At 43.8% G+C, this 13,111-nt stretch overlaps 1 protein-coding gene across 2 annotated transcripts; it reads right to left on the bottom strand.

Moving 5' to 3' along the window:
- Positions 1–488: 488 nt before the first annotated feature.
- Positions 489–10,502, bottom strand: LOC124007937 (polyadenylate-binding protein-interacting protein 2B-like). Of its 2 annotated transcripts, none has more exons than XM_046318822.1 (4): positions 10,266–10,502; positions 5,861–6,033; positions 4,202–4,378; positions 489–3,886 (listed from the first exon to the last, which is right to left on the bottom strand). In XM_046318822.1, exons 2-4 carry the CDS (start codon positions 6,020–6,022, stop codon positions 3,830–3,832), a joined length of 396 nt encoding a protein of 131 aa, XP_046174778.1. In that variant the 5' UTR covers positions 6,023–6,033; positions 10,266–10,502; the 3' UTR covers positions 489–3,829. The 2 variants fall into 2 exon arrangements, with proteins under 2 accessions (XP_046174778.1, XP_046174777.1); XM_046318821.1 differs by lacking the exon at positions 10,266–10,502 and adding an exon at positions 9,720–9,872.
- Between the last annotated feature and the right edge of the window lie 2,609 nt (positions 10,503–13,111).

Here is a 13,111-nt window from a genome sequence, read left to right as displayed (position 1 = left end):
TTCCCCCGGGGCGGTTCTAAGCCAACCTCGCTGGAAGTCTTCCCTCGGGGCGGTTCTAAACCAACCTCGCTGGAAGTCTTCCCTCGGGGCGGTTCTAAACCAACCTCGCTGGAAGTCTTCCCTCGGGGCGGTTCTAAACCAACCTCGCTGGAAGTCTTCCCTCGGGGCGGTTCTAAACCAACCTCGCTGGAAGTCTTCCCTCGGGGCGGTTCTAAACCAACCTCGCTGGGAGTCTTCCCTCGGGGCGGTTCTAAACCAACCTCGCTGGGAGTCTTCCCTCGGGGCGGTTCTAAACCAACCTCGCTGGGAGTCTTCCCTCGGGGCGGTTCTAAACCAACCTCGCTGGGAGTCTTCCCTCAGGGCGGTTCTAAACCAACCTCGAAGTCTTCCAAGAGAAACGTTCCCTTTGTTTGTGCTCATCTTTCCTTCCTCCTAACGTTGAGAAATAACTCCCTAAACAAGTTGACAAAGACAACCAGCCGTTTACCTGCATTTTTTCATCTTTATTCATCTTTTTTTTTTGTATTGAAATTCATACTTTGTGTTGTCAGGACTTTCCAACTCAAAAATCACAAAAAAGAAAATGATTTATGTAAATCCACTCGGCGGACAATTCTTATTGGTTGACCCAGCGTGCACGTGGCCTGTGATTAGTCAACTTGACCTCAAGTACCGCCCATTCATTTGAACCTCCCCTAGACACTGAGCTAAAGACAGACAAGTATGAACCCCAAAATGGCACCCTATTGCCCATGTGGTGCACTACCACTGGGAGCCCCATGGGCCCTGATCAAAAGTAGGGCACTATACGAAGGAATATGGCTGCCATTTTGGAATTCATTTCCAATTCCCGTTTTGACCACAGGCTACGGCAACCCAAGAGAGACAAAACAACTTTGCTCCTCGAAAGACAAAATAAATGAGATTTAAATTTTTAAAACAGAGCCTGATCAGGTGTTTATATAAACACGATTGAACCAACAAGAGTTCAACATGATGCTTCCATTCTTTCAGTACTGAGAGGCCGCGTCCCAAACGGGACCCTGTTCCTTATTTAGTACACTACTTTTGACCTGAGCCCGTAGGGTTCTGGTTAAAAGTAGAACACTGTACGGGGAACAGGGTGCCATTTGAGATGCAAGCCAGAGAACAGCCTCGTTCCAAACACTAAAATACCCTAACCCCTACACCCTTGTTCACTTAGAACCATCAAAAGGGTTCAAATGCTCCCCATACAAGACCTACCTTTCAGATCCAGGTTCTGATATGGGGGCTAGAACCTCAATCTTTTCACCCACAAGGGGTTAGGGGATAGGAGAGAGGAGTAACTGGTTTGGAACCAGACCCGTGAGGAATAAAAACCGCTCTACACAGAGAGTGTTTATGATGTCATAAGAGGAAATTTAGGCAGGTCTGTAGGTGGTTATCAATAAAAACGTCACAATCCTGTGCAGAGTGTTCAAGTTGGCTGCTAGGGGGGCAAGGAGACCCCTAGCTCCGCTAAAACCATTGACAACTATGTGTCATTTTTAGGGATTGCTAAATAACTGTTTTCATCAACTCTTGAAGAGCATAGTCAAGAGATATACAGCAAGTAACATGCAAGTAGCATGCTTTCATGGTCAATAAACATAAATTGATCATGTTTTTTTTTTTTTTTTTTTTAGATATGTAGCATAATAGATTTCCAGAAAACATAATTTAGCTTGCTTCATCAGAGATAAGGCTTGTGGAAAGAGCTTGACATGGACAAGTCCTCATCTTGGTAAAGTGGACTACGGTCACCTCCACTAGAGGACAAGCAAATCAAACAATATCTGAATATAGCAATCTAGTTTATACACTGGAAGTTAGCTAGCCACATTGACGCCATCTGCCGTTAGCTAGCCACATTGACGCCATCTGCCGTTAGCTAGCCACATTGACGCAATCTGCCGTTAGCTAGCCACATTGACGCAATCTGCCGTTAGCTAGCCACAGTGACGCAATCTGCCGTTAGCTAGCCACAGTGACGCAATCTGCCGTTAGCTAGCCACAGTGACGCAATCTGCCGTTAGCTAGCCACAGTGACGCAATCTGCCGTTAGCTAGCCACAGTGACGCAATCTGCCGTTAGCTAGCCACAGTGACGCAATCTGCCGTTAGCTAGCCACAGTGACGCAATCTGCCGTTAGCTAGCCACATTGACGCAATCTGCCGTTAGCTAGCCACATTGACGCAATCTGCCGTTAGCTAGCCACATTGACGCCATCTGCCGTTAGCTAGCCACATTGACGCCATCTGCCGTTAGCTAGCCACATTGACGCAATCTGCCGTTAGCTAGCCACATTGACGCAATCTGCCGTTAGCTAGCCACATTGACGCAATCTGCCGTTAGCTAGCCACATTGACGTGTTCCATCAATTTATTCTCTATCACATCTGTCAGCAGCAATAGGGATTAAAACACTCTTAAAAACAATGTTGTCAAGGGGATAATGTTAGCTAACATTACTAGGTAGGCCTATGTTGGTTGGGAAAAAAGTACAATAGGTCTACTTACCACTATGTTTAGCCAACTGTACAACGTTTCTACCAGTAGCTAGCAAAGTAAACATTATCAACCAACAGTACATCTGCAAATGCCCCCTTCTGCTGCTTGACAGGCAGAGCCCACAACTGATGGGAAATTAACCTAAACCACTCATACTGGTCAGGTAATAGCTCTCCTTTCTATCACTCAAATATCCAATCAATGGTGGTCAATATTGAGATATATCGTGAGGCTACCCTCGCGTATCTGAAATTCCATGATCAATTGATGTTTACTGATCACGGAAAGTATGCCGTTAATTTAGAACTGATGATAAAGGCAAATGTGGAATAATCTGACATTTGTATTTTTGACTCTGGGTTTCAAGAGATATTATTACAACCAAATAGTTAACATTTGTTTAACAATCCCTTGAAAACGGCACGCAGTTGTCAACGGTTTAAGTGGAGCTAGGAGTCTCCTTGCCCCCTCAGCAGGCGATTCAAAACCTCTGCACCGTATTGTGACATTTAATTGATAACGACCTATTGAACAGAGTCATTATGATGTCATATTGTAACCAGAGGTACGTAGATGTACAGAGTTCTAGAACGGACAACTGTCTGTCATCCATGTTGGCACCGGGTCATTCTATAGCAACAAGAACATTCTTAGTTGGATTCCAATTAGAATGGTAATGTTGTGGAACATTCCGGCACAAACATGGCAGCCATGAAAAGTATAAACGCAGATCTCAAAATGGCACCCTACTTCCTATGTAGTGCACTACTTTGGACCAGGTAGTGCACAATGAAAGTGGAACGGGGTGTCATTTGCGATTTGCCTGTTGCAATATCATGGAGTTTTTAGGTGCCAACATGGCAACCATGAAAAAGGTCGGTAAATCTCAGAGTTTCTCGTTACTCTGTATATGTACGTCTCGGTGTGCATCCGAAAAGGTACCCTGTTCCCTATGGACTCAAGCCCATGGGCCCTGGTCAAAAGTAGTGCACTACATAGGGAATAGCGTGCAATTTGAGACACTACCTTTACAGTGTACATGGAGCAGCAGCTCCCTCGATAGGGTTTTATTCATACTGACACCCCCCACCCTGTCCCTTAGTTAACCATCAAACAAACAGAAAATCAAAATAAAAGTCCCCCCACCCTCCTATGGGTTTCTACCTACACGCCCTGGACCTGTGTGTGTTGTTCGGTGTGTGTGTGTGTTCCGGACGAGGCCGCCAGAGTCTCTGCGAGGGTGTGTGAGATCGTGCTTGTGTGTGCGCGTGGGCGCTCCCTGGGGGTGAGGGGGACTCCTAGTATTTCACTCCTGGAATGAACTCCTTCGCATCGGGGTTCAAGTTGCTCTTCCTCTGCAGGGAGACATGGAGTGGAGTGATGGAGAGATTTTTAAAAAAAAGAGAAGAGAAAGTGAGAACCATGCAATTGTACAAAACTCATTTTTACAAGATGGCGATCTATTGTTAATATATGCCATTTAGCAGACGCTTTTATCCAAAGCGACTTATAGTCATGTGTGCATACATTCTACGTATGGGTGGTCCCGGGGATCGAACCCACTACCCTGGCGTTACAAGCGCCATGCTCTACCAACTGAGCTACAGAAGGACCATTGTTGTACATGTGTGTTCGCTGATGCGTGTGTGTGTTCCGCTGTGTCTCCTCACCGCCATCTCCTCTGCGTTTCCTCCATCGCTGACTGACAGGCCGTTAAGCTGCTGCTGGATCTGACCCACCCCCGAGGGGAGGTCCCTGGCCGGGATGAACCAATCCTGGTCCTCCTCATCCAACATCTCCTGGAAACAACGCTCCAAGAACTCCTGTTCCAACAACTCCTCTTCAACCTGACAGAGAGACAAAGAGACAGAGAGACAGAGCTATCAGCCACAACCGTTGTTGACAGGTATGTAAAATTGAGCAAACTGCCATGCAATCTCCATAGACACACATTGGCAGTAGAATGGCCTTACTGAAGAGCTCAGTGGCTTTCAACATGCCACCTTTCCAACAAGTCAGTTCGCCAAATTTCTGCCCTGCTTGAACTGCCCCGGTCAACTGTAAATGCCGTTATTGTGAAGTGGAAACGTGTAGGAGCAACAACAGCTCAAGTGCAAAGTGATAGGCCACACAAGCTCACAGAACAGGACTGCTGAGTGCTGAAGCATGGGGAAAAAAATCATCTGTCCTCGGTTGCAACATTCACTACAGAGTTCCAAACTGCCTCTGGAAGCAACGTCACACAAGCACTGTTCGTCGGGGACTTCATGAAATGGGTTTCCATGGCCGAGCAGCCGCACACAAGCCTAAGATCAACATGTACAATGCCAAGCGTAGGCTGAAGGGGTGTAAAGCCTCCATTGGACTCTGGAGCAGAGGAACTGCGTTCTCTGTCGTGATACATCACACTTTACAATCTGGCAGTCCGACTCACTCATTTGGGTTTGGCGGATGCCAGGAGAAACACTACCTCCCCAAATGCATAGTGCTAACTGTAAAGTTTGGTGGATGAGGAATAATGGTCTGGGGCTATTTTTCATGGTTAGGGCTAGGTCCCTTGGTTCCACTGAAGGGAAATCTTAACGCTAAAATGACATTCTAGACAATTCTGAGCTTCCAAGTTTGAGGAAGGCCCTTTCCTGTTTCAGCATGAAGATGCCCCCGTGCACAAAGTGAGGTCCATAAAGAAATGGTTTCGTCGAGATCGGTGTGGAAGAACTTGACTGACCTGCAGAGCCCTGACCTCAACCCCACCGATCCTTTGGGATGAATTGGAACGCCGACTGCAAGCCAGCCCTAATCGCTCAACATCAGTACCTGACCTCACTAATGCTCTGTGGCATTAGTCCCCACAGCAATGTGCCAGCATCTAGTGGAAAACCTCCCCAGAAAAGTGGAGACTGTTATAACAGCAAGGGGGGGGGGCAACTCCATATTAATGCCCATGCTTTTGGAATGAGATGTTCAACAAGCAGGTGTCCACACACTTTTGGTCATGTAGTGTACATGGAGGGAGAGGGGGGGGGTGGAGTGAGAGTGAAACAACACACCAGGAACTCTTCAGACACTAGTAGTAGTTTATCAGTGAGCCAGGGTGAAATGATCTGTTCTCAGTGCCCAGTATAGAAAGGGAGGGAGAGAAAGATAGACAAAGGATGAAGGCTTGTCTTACTGTAATGAGATATCCTCATTACACTAAAAAAAAAACATTACACAACACACAGAGAGAATGGTGTGTGGTTGGATTCCACCTCTAAAGGGTTTCCTCTTGATAAGACAGACATCAAGCAGACACATCTGGGACTAACTTTCTGTGTGTGTACACCAACCTGTCTGTTGTAAACATCCTCGTTCTCCATCCACATGTACTCAGCAAAGGGATCGTCTCCTCCCTGATCCCCCTCTCCTGGATGCCCATTTGCTACAGGCTCCTTGCCTTCCTTCCCCGGAGCCCCACCCCCCGGCGTCTTCACTACCTCGGGACCACTCATCTCCGACGGCTCTGATGGGACCAGAGAGATGAAGAAGCATGGTTACACACACACGCTGCTTGATTGATTTTGGGGGTATTTCTGAGTAGTACTGGCATTGTGACAACCCTACCAGTGTTTCCACTGCAGTCATTAAGCTGTGCTGCTACGCACAGGGCGGGAAATTAACACCAGCTAAATGCTTGTAGATTTCCTCATTGGCTGGTGGTCACAGAGCATTTGGAAGCAGTTTTTTTTGCTTGGCTATATGCATTGTCTAATCTGTTAAAATACTTTTACAAATAATTATACTAATATGTTATTGGGCAAATCCCCCCCCCCCCCCCCCATTCATTTGAGTACAATATCCTTTTAAAAGTCCCCAGAACTGACCATTCTACATTTTAAAAAATAAATATCAGGGGGGGGGGTACCCAAACCCCCCCCCCCCACAACCAGCCTGAGAAACACAAGGAGGCAGTTCTGCAGGAGTTTCTATAAACAACAATTTAGACAAACAGCATCCATAAACATAGTAGAACACTGCAGCACAGACAATAGAACATAATGACATAACAGAAGGCCTGTGAATTCTCTCGTCTGTTATCTTTAGAACGGTCCTTAATGACACCAGGACTGTACAAACTATAAATCACTGACAAACTAAAGCACATCAGACAAACTGTCTGGTAGATCGAGGAATGAAGTACCCAGGCCAGGGATTGACATTTTTTTTTTTAATTAAAAAGGAAAGGAGACACACACATATTCCACAAATCTAACGTAAAACACAAAAGCTCATCAAAAAATGTAACTACTACACTTCTAATTTTTGCAATTTGAAGTAGGTACAAAAGTGCCTATGTTTTGTTGCTAGTAGATAAAGATCAAATCTAATTTTATTCGTCATATGCTTGGTAAACAAACAGGTGTAGACTAACAGTGTTATGCTTACAGAGCCCAAAATACAACTGTAAAGTGATATGTCGTATTGGGACTTTTAGTTGGAAACATGAAACCAATTAACATTTTTAAAAGCAACCTAATTATGCAATATTCCCTTTAAAGGTCTGAAAAGGCACTCGCCCTCAGGGTAAAGCAGGTAACTGCTTTACCCAAGTAACTATTTTCACCTACACACAGAGGAAGAACCAGAAAGACCAGACTTGTGGAACTATTTGTATTTTGGTTGTCACCTGAAGAAAGAAAATCAACCACAGGGGCAACCAGAGGTTGTTGATGATTGACTGCTCATGTCTGGCAATAGGGCTGAATATCAATCCCTGCGCCATGCCTAGAATGGTAGAACAGTGGTTCAAGCTCCATATTGATTTCAGTTCAATACAGTTGAAACTAACAAGCTCCATACTGATTTCAGTTCAATACAGTTGAAACTAACAAGCTCCATACTGATTTCAGTTCAATACAGTTGAAACTAACAAGCTCCATACTGATTTCAGTTCAATACAGTTGAAACTAAAGCTCCATACTGATTTCAGCAGTTGAAACTAACAAGCTCCATACTGATTTCAGTTCAATACAGTTGAAACTAACAAGCTCCATACTGATTTCAGTTCAATACAGTTGAAACTAACAAGCTCCATATTGATTTCAATTATAGTTAAATAAGGCTGAATTTAACATTGAGATAAGCACTTATAATAAAGAAAGGAAAACAGTAAAGGATCATTATACTTTGCATGCATTGATGGTAATAGGAATTGTATGAGGTATGATCGGATTGGGGATAGTAAATTGGCCATGTTCTGTTATGATCTCCACCCGGCACAGCCAGAAGAGACTGGCCACCCCTCATTAGTTCCCGTCTAGATTTCTTCCTAGGTTTTGGCCTTTCTAGGGAGTTTTTCCTAGCCACCGTACTTCCACACCTGCATTGCTTGCTGTTTGGGGTTTTAGGCTGGGTTGTTTCTGTACAGCATTTTGAGATATCAGCTGATCAAAGAATGGCTATATAAATAAATTTGATTTGATTCAATTAGAATCTGGACCAACACCTGGCCTGTGTAGTCCATTGGTTAGTGACTCGGACCCCTGGCTCGAGACAACATGGCTACCATTTCCTTTCTCAATTAAATACAACGAATATATATATATATGAAAGAATTTGGACCAGTGTCGTCAGAATACAGTTCAACCACAGGTGGCTGATGGAAAGTCTAGTAGAAGCTCCACACGGAGAAGCAATGTAATCGAACCGTTTCCTGTATTATATACACACACACACACACACACACACACACACACACACACACACACACACACACACACACACACACACACACACACACATTTCTACTACGTTACACTCATTCCCTGTCATTCAGAGGGAGGAGAACAAAAGAACACATTGTGAATGAGGCAGCGACGCCTCTACTTGAGAGGGGAAAACAACACATTTTGAATATATATATATATATAAGTCGTCAATAAAAACGTGTACGGCCATTGGACCGGTGCTTATGTAATACAGCTAGTCAGAGACCTGCGTGACATTGCAGAGGATTGCACTGCCTGTGTGAATGCTATAGCAAGCTATATCTGAAAGTTAAATACGTAGTAAGCTACAATAGCTAGCTGCTCTTCCGAGACAGCAATCCTAACGTGGACAGCTAGCTACAGTGCCAGTCCTTGTACATTAGCGAGCTTGCTACTGCGGTGCAGGACAATTTGCTAACTTCACATGAAGCCACGTGTTTTCTTTAGTTAGTGATCAACCAAAAACGGCACACCTGTGTGTGGAATAGCTACTGCGCATTTCTAGCTGGTTAGCCATCACTGGTAAATATAGTTAGTCTGATGCTATTTTGTATTGGGGTCAACGTGTTGTTGTGTAACTTATTAACCACGCTGCATGCAGGGAGGGGCTTGCTCGTGTATGTATACAATGACAAATGTAAACACGTTATTAACCATTAGTTATTTTCGGCCTCGTTAAAAAGCTTAACTTAATTCTGCTAAGATAAGTCTTATGGGGGGGGGGCAGTTTATCAACCTGCCTTCCATTGCCATCTGGCTAATAAACCAGTCTCACACCTTACCAAAACGCCTAAGAATGGAAAACAAATGGTGGCTAACATCGAGGTTGGCGACGACCAAACAAAAACGACAACTACACATGAAATTAGCGTGAAAATGATTGTGAGGGCAATGCTAGCTGCAACATGCTACCACCACCATGGGATGGGCCTGCATGGAAAACATAAAGAAACACTTAGCTGGCTAAAGGAGTTAGCTAACTCCTATAACTAGCTAACAGAGGCTAACGATCACGAACAAAAAAAAGAAGAAAAAAAGTTTAAAGGTAAACATATTTTGAAACGGCTGGTACTAGAACGTATTTCCCACAAACACACGTAACAATGGCAATGTCAGATCTTAGAACGGCAAAAAACGCAAGGCTAACAAGGGCAATGTCAGATCTTAGAATGTCAGAACGCAAGGCTAACAATGGCAATGTCAGATCTTAGAACGGCAGAACGCAAGGCTAACAATAGGTTCGAGTTCCATTCCCATCTGGGTTGATGCGTCAGAGACGCAATTAGCTAAGCTAGGCTAGCTGGCATTTAGCTAGGTCAGTGCATGGCATTTCGCACGGAATCGGGCCAAGACGCAATATTTAGTTTTCAAATATTTGGCTGTGAAATCCACGTAAAAAAATATATATAAAAAACTAACGGCGGGTGTTCTAGAGTCATACCTGGCATCCCCTGCTTCAGTGTTCCCTCTTTACTTTTTTTTATAAAGACAAAATAAAAATAAACGTATTTCCAACACTCGTAAGCTAGCTAACGTTAGTTAGCTAAATACATTAGGAACATGGTGGTCATGTGGTCTAAGGCTTGGACAAACAGCCAACAAGCGCCCTCCCCTGCCTCTCACCAAAACACACACTTGCGTGGCTAACATTAAAACTAGTGGAGTGGTAAGAGAGACCAAAGTCAGCGGGAGGTATATGTTGAACAATAAATCTAAATATTACCGTATAGCGGATACTATTAAAACGTTTAATGGTGACAAACATGTTATAGCTAGCTGGTAGCAGAGTAAACAATGCTTAACAGACAAGTGCGAGTGTTTTGACTAACTCACCAACTACCTACATCCTTTATCGTTATCTCGCTTTGTTTGGATATTCAACAGTCAAGCGAACGATACGGGCTTGCCAAGTTAAGATTGAAAACACAGCCACAGCTGTTAGCAACATACGATAGCCGCTAACCTATAAATAGGTAACGTTACTCACCAACCAAGTTGAAAATGTGGTAAACAAACCCCGTAGTAAAAACTAAACGGCAGCTCCTATGAAAGCGGATCCTCAATTGCCGAAATAACCCCCAGAACAAAACAATTTAACACATCCAATTTTAAGATTCGTAAATATGCGTCTTTGTCCGTTTTTCCCCGTTATAGTCCATAGAGAAAGAGCCTCGAAAATCACGATTTGTGCCACAACCGCGAGCCAGGAAAACGGTCACGTGGTACCGATTGTACAACTGTACACACCGACTATTGGTGGGAACGGAAATCAGTCAACTCCATTTACTGACATCACTGGTATGGAGTAAAACAAGAAACAGCCCCTTTTCATTCACAGACGGAGTAAAAAACGATGTGCAATCTGGTAAAGTAGGGCATATATATATATATATATATATATATATATATATATATATATATATATATATATATAGTCATTGTGCGGGCTACACATTATTTCCTCCTTACCCTAATTGTATTCCTGGTGCCTTTATAATATTTTTTATTTTATTTTTATTTCACCTTTAATTAACGAGGTAGGCTAGTAGAGAACAAGTGCTAAATGGCATATATTATTATTATTATTATTATTATTTCTCATTTACAACTGCGACCTGGCCAAGATAAAGCAAAGCAGCTCGACAGATACAACGACACAGAGTTACACATGGAGTAAAACAAACATACAGTCAATAATACAGTATAAACAAGTCTATATACAATTTGAGCAAATTAGGTGAGAAGGGAGGTAAAGGCAAAAAAAGGCCGTGGTGGCAAAGTAAATACAATATAGCAAGTAAAACACTGGAATGGTAGTTTTGCAATGGAAGAATGTGCAAAGTAGAAATAAAAATAATGGGGTGCAAAGGAGCAAAATTAATTAATTAATTAAATACAGTTGGGAAAGAGGTAGTTGTTTGGGCTAAATTATAGGTGGGCTATGTACAGGTGCAGTAATCTGTAAGAAGCTCTGACAGTTGGTGCTTAAAGCTAGTGAGGGAGATAAGTGTTTCCAGTTTCAGAGATTTTTGTAGTTTGTTCCAGTCATTGGCAGCAGAGAACTGGAAGGAGAGGCGGCCCAAGTAAGAATTGGTTTTGGGGGTGACTAGAGAGATATACCTGCTGGAGCGTGTGCTACAGGTGGGAGATGCTATGGTGACCAGCGAGCTGAGATAAGGGGTGACTTTACCTAGCAGGGTCTTGTAGATAACATGGAGCCAGTGGGTTTGGCGACGAGTATGAAGCGAGGGCCAGCCAAAGAGAGCGTACAGGTCGCAATGGTGGGTAGTATATGGGGCTTTGGTGACAAAACGGATTGCACTGTGATAGACTGCATCCAATTTGTTGAGTAGGGTATTGGAGGCTATTTTGTAAATGACATCGCCAAAGTCGAGGATTGGTAGGATGGTCAGTTTTACAAGGGTATGTTTGGCAGCATGAGTGAAGGATGCTTCGTTGCGAAATAGGAAGCCAATTCTAGATTTAACTTTGGATTGGAGATGTTTGATATGGGTCTGGAAGGAGAGTTTACAGTCTAACCAGACACCTAAGTATTTGTAGTTGTCCACGTATTCTAAGTCAGAGCCGTCCAGAGTAGTGATGTTGGACAGGTGGGTAGGTGCAGGTAGCGATCGGTTGAAGAGCATGCATTTAGTTTTACTTGCATTTAACAGCAATTGGAGGCCACGGAAGGAGAGTTGTATGGCATTGAAGCTTGCCTGGAGGGTTGTTAACACAGTGTCCAAAGAAGGGCCGGAAGTATACAGAATGGTGTCGTCTGCATAGAGGTGGATCAGAGACTCACCAGCAGCAAGAGCGACCTCATTGATGTATACAGAGAAGAGAGTCGGCCCAAGAATTGAACCCTGTGGCACCCCCATAGAGACAGCCAGAGGTCCGGACAGCAGACCCTCCGATTTGACACACTGAACTCTATCAGAGAAGTAGTTGGTGAACCAGGTGAGGCAATCATTTGAGAAACCAAGGCTGTCGAGTCTGCCGATGAGGATGTGGTGGTTGACAGAGTCGAAAGCCTTGGCCAGATCAATGAATACGGCTGCACAGTAATGTTTCTTATCGATGGCAGTTAAGATATCGTTTAGGACCTTGAGCGTGGCTGAGGTGCACCCATGACCAGCTCTGAAACCAGATTGCATAGCAGAGAAGGTATGGTGAGATTCTAAATATGTGTCAAGTTAATTATTTCCTGGTCTAAACTGTGACGAATACCATATCAACAAGTACGGTCATTACTAATCCTTTCATATGTGATTGTCCAAGAGAGTAGAGGAAAAACGTCAATTCAAGACTATTAAGATTCTGCTAATGGCAATGGTTGAAATGCATTATCCTTAACAGTCAGCAGAGGGCGCCACAAATACACATTTTAAGAGCATGGGAAGTGTTTGTGAGAGAGAGAACACTTTATGGAACACAAAGCCTTCACTATCTCATCCTGGAATATCCTAGGCTTGGAGTCCTCTGCCTTTTGCCTAAAGAGCAGGAACCTAAACTTCACCAAAGAAATCAGACATACAGACAATGTCATCCTACAAGAAACATGGTATAGCGGAGATGATCCCACTAGTTGCCCTCTGGGTTACAGAGAGCTGGTAGTCCCATCCACCAAACTACCAGGCGTGAAACAGGGAAGGGTCTCAGGGAGTATACTAATTCGGTATAGAGCAGACCTAACCCACTCAATGAAATTAATCTAAACAGGAAAAATGTACATTTGGCTAGAAATTCAAAAGGAAATGACCACAAAAGAGAAATATATCCTCCTGTGTGCTACCTATATCCCCCCACTAGAATCCCCATACTTTAATGAAG

This window comes from Oncorhynchus gorbuscha, linkage group LG21 (genome assembly GCF_021184085.1).
Source record: "Oncorhynchus gorbuscha isolate QuinsamMale2020 ecotype Even-year linkage group LG21, OgorEven_v1.0, whole genome shotgun sequence".
Lineage (NCBI taxonomy): Eukaryota > Metazoa > Chordata > Actinopteri > Salmoniformes > Salmonidae > Oncorhynchus > Oncorhynchus gorbuscha.
This window is presented reverse-complemented; position numbering and strand designations above follow the sequence as displayed.